Raw genomic sequence first — 12,050 nt, 5'->3', positions numbered from 1 at the left:
GTGTGCTAGACTGAGAGTCTTTTCTTTGGATGTTCGTGATTTCTTCTGTGAATGTTCTCTAAAGATGGCATTTAGAATAAACAGTCTATCGTAGATGTAAACTCAATCTGAGATCCATGGTTTTAAGTTCCCAAGACTGTCCACCCACAGCTAAACTGAAGTGGAAATACGTAATACATCCCACATATCATTATGTTCAAGTCATTGTGGTATCTTTGGGAACTGCAAATCGGAAATGCAGAGTTATATGCTAAGCTTCTGTTAATTTGGGGGTAAACATGCAGAGCTGGCTGAAAAAACAGGCACTCCTGTACTCCTGTTATTCATTTTCTTTACCTAATTATTCCTTTTGGGGTTAAATAGAGCTGTCAAGACCGTCATTCATTAGACAGAAGGCAACGCATGTTATAACAAAGTTCAACAGGCCTGGCACAGACAGGCAGGCCCAATTCATGACGTTGGGCAATATCTCCAAGAAATCAGAACTATATATTAAATACTAATATTGTCTGGCAGGAAGATACTGTTAATGTTTCCCATTTTAGTAGTATTCAGACGCGTACACTGACATTTTTAATAATGTGTGCAACTGTGACAAATTCATGTATCCATTTGGGTGTTTATAGGTTTTTTAAATTTTGCTACATGTTGGATGTCTGAGGATTTTTTTTTTGGGACTAGTCAACTAGTCTAAATTAAAATTTCTATTGAATCAATGGTGAAATTAGTCGCCAGGAACATCCTTAATTTCTCACATTTCAGATGTTGGTCAGCTATTGATTTTAAAATGAAAAAAAAGCATCATTATTAGCACTGGATTGAAAAAAAATCGATGCTAAAAATCAATTAAAGCACCTCTAACCTCCACTAATTGATGTAGTCTTGTATAACAACATGTTGCTCATAACAGCTTTATATGGTGATAATACGTCATGACTGTGGTTTGGTCAGTTTGCTGTGCAGCGTTTCTGCCAAGCAATCGTAAAGCAAGAACAATTACTTCACCTTTAACTTTCCTGTAATCATTTTTGACCCAACTACACAGCCTTATTCAGGAACTTGAAATGAATCTGGACTTGTTGGATAGGGCTTTATTTTTCTTCTCAATCTGAGATTCAATTGACATTAAAAGTCCAATGGTGTCCAAAACACAAACGTCACCGCAGTACTTATCATGTTGACATGACGGCTGAAGAGTAAAAACTTTGGTTGAAGTATCCTACAGCAACATGTTATTAGCTACTTAATAGATTGTCTGGGCATGTAAATTCATCAGTCTCAGAGGACCTTGCTCAGCATTTCTGAGATTTGGCATGTTACCGTACGGCTGCTGGATGCATTGTGGAGGTCCAAATCAATCACGGAGTTCTAAAGAGAAACAATCATCACTGGAACCGTGAATCTCTCAGTGGTTCTAAGAAATGATTTTCAGCCAATAGTCAACTTAACTTGCCTCCTGAGCACACCATTCAGCTCTGTTGTGTTTGTGTTCCACAGTTTTCCAAAGAATAAAACAATTACTCAGTAACTGATACTTTCTCATTACCCCTGTTGTTTAATGCAAATGGAAAATCTCAATATATTGTAACATACTGAAGAGCCACATACAGAGAATGAGAGAAGTAAATGTTTCTGTCTGAGCTCAAGTAAGTCATTCTAACTTTTCCAGATCTCTGGCAGAGCACCGAGCAGGTTAAGTTGTGCCAGTAGCAATAGTGGGAAATAGACTAATGTGGAAACTAAAGCCACACGCCACAAGATGGACGACAATGGAACGCCGCAAAGCTCACACATCCAGATTCAGGGCAAAGCCATGTCTCTCGACACCCAGCTTAAACACAAAGCCTTGCTGCCCATATGAAATTACTTCCATGGACGTAGTAATGTGCTATATGTCAGTAGGTATTTTTTCCCTGTCTGCCTCCTAATAATGGATACAATATAGTGCTGAATTTGAGACAGTCATATACATATAATATACAGTCGTCTCTTATACAAGCCACATTTTTTTCCAGGTCATACGCACAAAAGTATATAAAAAATGAATTATGGCCACTCACCACATTCCTATATCCAATCAGGCAACTCACAACTCAAAAGTCCTCACAAAGAGACTTAGGTCATACCGTTCTGTGGTCTAGCATAAACTTCTGCCTCCGTCATGTCTTCATCATGGGAGAACACGCACTCCTGTTTCATTGCGTTTGCATTTACATTCGTTGTGATACAGATGGAAAATCTGTACTAGGCTTTTTTCTCCTCTTGGATCTCCATGGAAAACCAAACGGTCTACAATTTTCTGCTTGTAATTATTAGGTTTCACGAAGCTTATACGCAATTGTCTGTTGCAGGTTGACCACTCAAACACCAAGTTAAGTCCCTCTCACAGACTTTTTAAATGAAATCCTTATGATAACACATCAACAGTTAATGCAACACATCTTGTGGTGTGATGTTTCCAAAGGGAAAGTCTATGTGCGATGATATTTTATGTTGTTCTACACCCTGGCAGCTACTGTTCCAACGAGAGTTTAAACCCTCTGTTTATTTTCATATCAGCCCTGGCTGTTCATTTGCTCAGGAGAAGACAGATTCAGTTTCCCCAACTATGTTTGTATTTAGTAAGAACTATTTAATTTGGCAAGCAGGAGGTGTCTGCCCTAAATGGATTATAATCCAGTTAGAGTTTGTGCTGTACACCGTGTTTAAAAGCTTCTGCCAAGATTACATTGAGGGCCTCTCAGGGAGCGCTACCTGCTTTCATTGCTTAGGTTGAGATTTTAAAAACAAGATTGAAAATGTGATTGCCTCAGCATAAATTAAACAATTCTCTGTGCATAGACAGAAACCAGTGCAACAATAGACAAGACACAAGATTTTTGTGATACGAGATTATAATATGAACGGGACAGTGATTCTGATTTCTGAAATGTAAATATGAATGTGTAAATGGGGTGTGTAATGGCCTAAAGGTTAGAGGTAATTTATAAAAAGAAGGTTGCCGGGTTCCCAGAATAAATCTGAGTTTGCTACTCCTTTATTAACACCACTGAGAGTAGCTTCACAGTGACTCATACATCAGACAGTATTTGTCCTGTGACAAAAGTGTTTCTTTGGAAAAGATAAAAGCACAATGCGAAATTAGTTGGAAAAAATTCATTGGAGTCTGGTCAACACATGCTCTAGAGAACAAACTCATTTTTACTAGGAATTGATAATAAATTGCTGCATGTGTGCAGAGTCCTGACTGAATCAAGTACAGGCTACAAAAACTTAGATGAGATAACAAGTTGACGAGGGATGAAATATTGATTACAGACTTTAATGAAGTATTGGCACTTGTCCTCAAGAGGATATAATGGTGAGTAGTAGTAGCGTAGTTTATTATGGTCGATGGTTTATATGTTAAATTAAAATGACACTGGTTTGGATTTGGATGGTCGAGCATAGTGGAGGGGGATTCTAAAGTTGTTGTGTATGTCTGTCAGATCTCACAATAAATCAAAATTTGCATCTTAATACATACAGGAAGATAATAGACAAGTTTAGTCTTACTTATAATGAATCACTGAAGTATAAGAGCAACTGCACCCCCAAATTTATCAGGCTCATGTTACTCTAAAAAGCTGAATGGGGTTACGGTGGAGTAGCTGCTATTACTACAAAAGAAAAAAAGATCATTCGCCTCCAAACATTTGGAAGTAATTTCTTCCATCATCATACTGTAATATACAGTATATTGCCTACACTGAAAACATGCATGCATAAAGGTTTGGGTGAGATTTGTTGATTCTTACAAATACAGTTGAATATATATTTAATCATAAAGATTAAACGCTACCTGTACTACCTTTAGGGACACTTGAACAGGCTTAGATTACATTATGATTAGGCAAACTGTCCTGGACTATATAACATTTAGTAGGCTCCATGCAGTATATTCAGACTCTTACACACATACACCACAGCCATGCCAATTATACCAGGCAGACCACATTAAACATATAATGAACATCACATACAGTCTGCAACAAAGTCTGAAAAATGAGCCATGGAAAAAAAAAAAGCCCTGCTAACTTTACCAAAAACCACCAAGATATATAGCTGGCCGGAGTCCCATTTTTGCTCTGCCAAACAGCTGGTGTCCAGGAATGAGATGTTTATCTGGAAATACCAACACAGACTTTTAAATTTCTTCAACAATCCCTACTGTTCTGTGATTTACAGTATAACGACGGCATGATTCCAGGAGCAGGGTTAGAGCTGCACAGGATCCCTGCATGCTGAGTGTCTTTCCTCTATCAGCTACAGGTAAATAAGCCCCCCGTGGATCCTGACAACTGGACCCCAAAGTTCAATTATGCAGTTTATGAGCACTGAAGACTTCTTGTTACAAACATAGCTTCATGAAGTGCTCTTTCTGCTTTTATATTACTGGTCACATGCTTTCAGATGTCTTAAGAACATCACTTTTCTTCTCATTTGCAATTTATCACTCTCTATGCCCATTTGATCAGAGAAACACAGCTTGGATGCGGAATGAGTCAACCTGTTTTAAAACCTTTCATAGCCCAAGAACCCAGATTTAGACAATTCAATTATTATTTTTGGTCTTCAACCCAGAAAGAAATGAAAGAAGAGAACGAAATGAAGAAATGTCAGCCTCTCACCCAATTAGTGAGGTTGTATTCTCTCTCACAGCTTCAAACTTTTCCTAACACCAGCTGTTTCCACACAGATGTGACTGTGCATACAAGCTCTTAGTAGTAGGATTAGAGAGGGACGTCTACACCCTCGTAAGAAAAAGCAGATTGCAAAAGGACTGTTTTAGACACAATGACAAAACACAATCTTTTTATCTGGTTTTCATAAAAAAACAAATGGTTATTGACAACAACACACTCTAAACCACAGAGTAGCATTTTCTCATTTGGCAGTCTAGAGCAAACCTTGCACCTTTCAGCTATTTGAAATGTTTGTTTTAATCATCAACTCACAAAATCTAAAGTTTTGAAACATGCCCAAGAAAATATAGCCAGAACGAATACCTAATAACCAAACAAAAATGCAAGTAATAATGTATTCAAGGAGTGCACCGCCTGAATTGTGTAATATCTTTGTGATATCCTTGAATCTTCCCGAGAGTTTCGTGGGAAATTGCCTCTAAATTACCTTATGTCATAATAAATCAAGCCAAATGCCCGAATTGAACAACACTGTGTCACTTGTTCCATGTGGTAGAAATATGCCACTGGTTTCAGACGGCTGGCACTAATCAGACCTCACATGTGTTCCAAGTTTGATTACCAGCTCAATCAAACACAATCAAGAGGAAAGTTGGAACGCAATCATTCCAGAGCAGTAAGGATTCAAACCATTTGTTAGATATAAACAATGCAACAACAGACCAGAATACAGAAGGAGTCAAAGAGCATAGTTTTACAAAACTGTAACAAATCCCTTCAGTTTTTAAAGATCCCAGAGGTTTTTGATTCCTAAACCACCCAGAAGCACTCCTTACTGTAAAATGAGTGGACAATACATTTTTATTTGGATGTTTTTGAGCTTTCAAGCAACTGACATGACTTTCTGACTCTCAAATGGAGGCAAACATGATTCAACAGTCTTTGTTTTCACATTTGGCAGTACACTGGAAGGGATGCGGACTTCTGCACAGGGTTCAATAGCATTCCACTGCTTTTATGATAAGACGTAGCCTGTTAGTGCTAAGCCTGGGAGTGGAAACTCCAGGCTGACCAAAAAGCTGTGTAAGCAATGGCGGCAGATTCACTAATTGAAGAAAGAGTGTTGGACTTAGCGCTAGTCTAGGACCATACGAAGACCACACAACTGTATCCACACCACTTTTGTTTTTGTTACACTATCTTCATCTCAACAGGGGATCGAAGCGCCATGCTCAGATGACCTTATTAGAAGAAAGAAAGGCATGAACCAAGATAAAGACAGAAGTTTGTTCTGATAGAGGACATAAAAGATGGACTACTGTATGACCACTGACAGTATAAAGAATGGACAGTGTATGTGTGGCATCACTCACAGGTTTTTGAAGAGCCGCTGTGAAGCTCTGGCCGCCACCACGTTGGCAGTCCTGCCCCTTCCTCCTGACAGCTAATTAAAAAAATAATAGGCAAAGAAGTGGATCATCAGCGGACTCGGGGTGGGCTGAATGATGCCTGGGTTCTCAAACAAGCAGCCACGCTGTTAATTATGTATAACTTTAAGCCTTAATATAATTTGAACAGGTGAGTTAAAAAAATTCAGACTCAGTACAGTTGTCATGAACGGGGAAATTAGCTATAGAGACCAAAACCAGGCTGTAAACATGCTTATTTCCGCTGTGAAGTTGGACATTTTAACATGGGGACTTATGGAGACTGACTCGTTCTGTAGCCAGCCTCAAGTTGAAGTTCAAGGAACTGCACTTCTGCAGTGGCTTCACTTCACAGCCACAGAGGTTGCCGAATGACTGTGACTAATTTAAATACAAGTTATGGTTTCTCTCTAAACCGTTGAAGCACTGACTCATCAATCATTGGTGATATATTAAAAATTACATATTTGTGTCTGTGTGTGCGTTTAATGTCTTTAGACTAAGATTTGTTTAAAATCGGAATTGTTGGTTTTACATATACCTGCCTCAGCACCCTTATGGCACAGTAGAGTCATAAAATATATATTAAATCAAGCCAGAAATTTGTCAAGTGGTGGTGCAGTACCCTCCAACTTACCCCCAAATGGAAACCAAATGACCATAAAAGGCACTTCACATTCATTGGTAGGGACAGAGCTGACCAAAGGAATATTGAAATGTACACTCTCTGCCAGACTGACTCACTTCAGTGAATGATCCTCTGGGAATTATAAGTTTTGAATGTGTTTTCTCCTTGCCGACTGAGTTTTATGAGAGACACATATATAGTCTTTGGCTATTGTGAATATAAAATGAACTAGTGTTGGGTAAGAGTTATTTTTCTGTCTCGAGTGATGTCACATAATAGAAGAACATTTTTATCAGACCTTAAAGCATATGGAGCAAAAGTTATGTCTTAATCCTGTCGTATGTATTTGATGAGAAGTTGTTTGCTATGTTACCAGTCTTTATTTAAGGTCTATTGGATTGCAAAGGTCTGCTTAACTGCTACCACATGTGAAGCCTTTGTACTGCTGTCATTGACTTAATGTGAGCGTGTTGTTTTCCAGACTCTGTGTGTGGTGAATGTGTATGAGAGAGAGGAAAAGAGACAGACACTACTGACAAAGAGAGGGAAATAAAGAAAGAATGTATTCCTGTGTCTGGTTACCCAGTTTGGCGCTTTTCCCAATTGGAAGCAACGCTGAACTCTAAATCACAGATATAATACATCTCCCTCATTAATTGCATTATCTATTACCTTTGTAGATGTAACAGTTTATAACTAGACGACAAGGTTACCAAGTCCATTTAAAAAAGCAGGAAGAGAGGTTATGCAATGATTTCAAAAATAAATTATAAGAGTATTAAGTTCAGAAGCATCTCTCCTTAACACTGACATGAATCACGTTCTGCTGAGGGATGGAGGCTTTTTTTCCATCAGAGGAGTCCGTAAATCTGCCCCAATGACCGGCAGGTGAAAAAATAGAGCAAACGAGAGGCTCCGGGAAGGGAAACATAGCTGAAGAGGAGACTTGGATGAATTAAAAAACGGTGGAAAAGGGCTGTGGAAATGTCTACTCATGCTTGACATCACCTATACAAACGGACTCTGCAGGCACTGATTGATTAGGACCTCAACCACTCGTACTCCCACTTACTCTCACGCTTCCTATTTCTGTCGGCCTCCATCAGCTGCTTTGCTTGCCTCTAACATTTTCTTCATGGTCCTATTCAAACCCCTCTGCCCTCTTCTTCTTCTTCTTCTTCACTTTGCTTCAGATAGAGGAAGTGGTTTGTGTGCAGACTGTGGCCGACTGGAACACTGTGCTGCGCACTGGGGAAGCCGAAATTTGAGCCCCTGTGCATTAAATGTTCCACTAGAGCAACAATTTCTGTGAGGGGGAAATCGTGCGGTGGGCCAGTGTTAGGAAGGATCTGAAAGGGGGTGGGGGGCGCTCAGTCAGGATAGGAAGGAGTGAAAGAGCTGGGGGTAGTATTGATGAGGAGGGGGCTGCTCCTCATGATGCTAAATAAGAACCTGGCCATTGTGGTGGTTGAGTTGGCTTTGGTGCACATCATATAGTGTAGATCTGGATTGAAATCTGACCACATACCTTTGTGTATTGCACACGTGTGTTCCTCCTCATCCATCATCCTTTCCTGTCTCTCTCCCCCTCTGCTGTCAGCCGGCCACCAAATCAGAAAAAGAAATTAGTTACAAAGCAAATTGTACGTGCTGTATGTGTGGACGTATGCGAGTGTTTCAGCACACAGAAACACAGCGCCACCTGTAGATGGGCCTCAGTCACAGGACATATTTTGTTGTGCTTCATTTTAATCCATTTAAATTAGTTCTGAAATAATAGTTGAGGGCTTGTTGGATTTGAAATAACAGTCTTACAGATTTTTAATTAGGGTTTACCTCAACCCATAAAGGCAGTTCAGTATTCACTGACTTTGGATTAAAAGAACATACAGCAGCCCGTGTAAAAATACGCATCTCCTGACTGATAGATTAAGAATGTAATTTGTCAGTTTATATAATTACAGCTGCACAGTGAAAATGATTTTGATGTTGGTTTTTAGGTGGAACATTTGCAGCCTTAAGGTCAGCCGAAACATTAGTCACTGAATAATAGTAGTTTCTGAGATGCTGGACGGGATGTTTCCACCTGGTATGTCAGCTTCACCTCAAGCATAAAATTGTTTTTACATCGCTGTTTTTAAGTTGCTTATGCAAGCAGCCTTTAGTCTGCAAGATTAGTCATCCATCTGACTATTAGCATAATGTGGTTTCTGAATGGTGAGTAAGCTGAGAAGCCAAAGAACAGGGGTCCCTAGGTGAGCTGTCTGATTTTTCCAGTGGTTTGCACAGATTTTCCAATTTTTCTTCGAGAGGCAGTCAGCTCAGACAGTGACACAGCGGTTGATTACCACATATTCATCTGTTTTATCTTTTGTAACAGTCATCTGCTGAGCACACTGATTAAATAACTTGCAGAATGATGCTTTGCTTACAGTGAGAATGAATCATGAGGGACTCCACTGAGCACTGATGTGCATAAACAGCATTGATGCAGGGAATGAAGGGAATCCATGTACAAACGTCTGTTGGCAGAGATTCAGGTTTCTAGTAATCCAACTAAAAGTCTTACTGCAGCCAATTGTAATCTGAAGTGCTTCAATTATAGGGTTTATGAGCTGTGGAGAGCGCACAAGCTGTTCTATTACAACCTGCATTCTAGTGGGAGAAAGAATTAAAAGATTTCTCAAGCATTTGAAGGGCACAATTCATCAGTTTTAGAAGCTTTCAAATATGTATTACAGCCTACAGATAATTCTAAATCACTTTTTAGTACATTTTCCTACATGTGAACAAGCAGGCTTTGAGCGGATATCAAGAGGCTTCATATGCTGTAAATAATACAAAATGTGAAAATGCCGTAAATGATGAAATGAAGTCAATTTCCGTTGAACGCATAAGTGGTATTTACATTTTTTAAAGTAACATTTTACAGTTGTGTCGTTATGTTTGCTGTGTAAGTAAATATTCATAAAACAGAACATGCAATAGCACTTATTAAAGTCTGCAGTGTTTTGAAAGCCATTACACGCAGACAATTACAAGCTTTCGGTCACAGCCTTTAGACTCTTGTTTGTCTGGTGAGTGATATTTACATCATTTTCATAAATCTATAAATATAGATTGGCAATGTGTCAATTCATTTGAAAGCCAGTTCAGACAAGGTTCTTATGACTTTGGCATCTAACTTGATCAACTAAGCCTGATGTGGTGCTGATTTACAGTATACACACAACATATACAATTCTAGATCAACTGGGGAATCAATTTGCCTGAACAAAAATTTAAGTTTTCTCCAAACTAATTTATGAAAACCTGTCATATAATATTTTGATTATAGTCAGCTAAGAGAGGCAGAAATGTCTGTGTATACTGTGTGGTACCGTTACCGGTCATAAGTTTAGTTAACATTAAAATAGGATCATAGCTTGTCAGCTTGTTAGCTGAATTAGTGAAACCTCAGTAGACATCACAGGAGCAAAAACATGACTCAGCCCTAGTGTGTGTGCTTCCCTTGTAGATATTTTTGGTAAATTTGAGACTTTTGCATTGATGGTTAATGCTAATGATCAAGTCAGAGCTAAGCAAAGATAAACTAGACTAATGGAGGTTGTTTGGAAACACTTTTGTTTGAAGAAGCTTCTATACAGCTGGAACAACACACAATGCCATATAATAAAATAATAATAATAAATAATAATAATAATAATATACTGTATTATATCAACTGTATAACATTGTTTAACTAACAATTTCCGAATTTTATCGCAGCAGAGCTTTTCCAGTGAGCTAACCCTGACTCTGTTTGACCTGAACCTCAATTAGTATCATTGGAACACCATGTGTTACTATTTCAGGTCAAAATGGCTGCGTGAAAAAGGTCAATGAGGAAAGCTTCACCTGTGTCCCGAGATTGTGACTGTCTGTCTTCTCCATAGACAGTTATATTAGCCAAGACAGTGTAATGCAAGCTACTCCCGCTATCAGCTCAGGAAAAGCTTGACCTCAATACTTGTTTTAATGTACACATTAAAAAACCCAGCCTTGTTATTAAAACCTCCATTAACCACATGACGCAGCTAAAGCCGAAGCCTGTCTGCAGAGCTGCATCTACGACCACGGTATACTTGACTTATTGTGTACTTTTTATTAAAATTATAACGAAGTTATCAATTTACAAGCAAAACTAAACATGCTATAACGTTATCTAACTTTACAAAGTTAACACTCACCTGATACATGAAGCTAAGCTATAAATGAATCAATTAACCGCGCCATCTCAGCACCAGGTGTACCCACTCCCATTACTGATTACTGCAGCTGGTCAAACGACCGAGGAAACCAGGTAAAATCGGTTTTTTACTGTACAATAGATTGTTTTTTGCTCCAACGCCTTAAAGAGCTTTTTATTAATTCTTTAAATCAGCCCTAAAGTGTTGTAAACGACCTACAGGTGTTTCTGAAGGTATATTTAGTTTGTAAGTTACTCTCATATATCACAGTGGATACTTAGATGCGTTTTAAAGTTATTATTATTATTATTATTATTATTATTATTATAGTATTTTTAATTATTTTATTATAATTTAATATCTTAACTTATTATTTACATAATTGTGTATTATAAATGGTGTTATTTGTGCATTATACTGCTCATGATTCTTTCATTCAACAGTACACACCCTATATTAAACTTTGTATACTCCAACTGAATGGAAATTCACATTTGGCATTATTAATTAAACTCTGCTGAATAACTTCAGAACTTTCCATTGCTTTCTACAATATTTCTACACTTTTTTTGTTTTGAAAAAATGTAAATGTAAATGACACATTTTTAAATAATAATAATAATAATAATAATAATACATTTTATTTAAAAGCGCTTTTCAACGTACTCAAAGAGACTTTACATCGTTATCACAATCCTCATTATACTGACGATAAAGGTTATTTCTTCATTGTGTAGAATATAAACTAAAAGCTCATTTGTAAGTTAATAGTTTGAAAATCCACAACTGGACACCATTAAATTAAAAAGTTAAAAATAAGTCAAATACATTGGCAAACATCTCAGCCAAACAACCTGAAGGTAATAATGTGATTTCACCACAAGATGGCAGCAAACTGTTAAATATGGTGGATTCCCTCAGGTTACACAGCTGTCAGAGGGTCAGAGCAGTAAACAACAAGGAAATGAAATTCCTAATGCAAAACAGGCTCTCCATAATTTACTGGAACAGAGAGGAATTGTGGATTTAAAGCATACAGACAAGATAGACAGTAGCAACTGTGGTTTATTATTCAATTTAT

General features: G+C 38.0%; 1 protein-coding gene across 4 annotated transcripts in view; it reads right to left on the bottom strand.

Moving 5' to 3' along the window:
* Positions 1 to 11,045, bottom strand: part of itga11a (integrin, alpha 11a) — a 67,573-nt gene extending 56,528 nt beyond the window's left edge. Inside the window, exons 1-3 of one of the 4 annotated variants that reach the window (XM_027281062.1) lie at positions 10,970 to 11,002; positions 8,269 to 8,333; positions 6,059 to 6,129 (exon numbers count right to left, since the gene is read on the bottom strand). Coding sequence is in view for 2 of the 4 variants with exons in the window: in XM_027281060.1 (XP_027136861.1) it covers positions 8,269 to 8,308 (40 nt within the window). In the remaining 2 variants the exon portion in view is untranslated. Of the gene's footprint in view, positions 1 to 6,058; positions 6,130 to 8,268; positions 8,334 to 10,969 lie in introns of all 4 variants that reach the window. The other 3 variants (XM_027281063.1, XM_027281060.1, XM_027281061.1) reach the window with 3 other exon arrangements.
* Between the last annotated feature and the right edge of the window lie 1,005 nt (positions 11,046 to 12,050).

Source organism: Larimichthys crocea, chromosome VIII, assembly GCF_000972845.2.
Source record: "Larimichthys crocea isolate SSNF chromosome VIII, L_crocea_2.0, whole genome shotgun sequence".
Lineage (NCBI taxonomy): Eukaryota > Metazoa > Chordata > Actinopteri > Sciaenidae > Larimichthys > Larimichthys crocea.
Note: the sequence above shows the minus strand (reverse complement) of the source record. Positions and strands in the feature narration are given on the sequence as shown.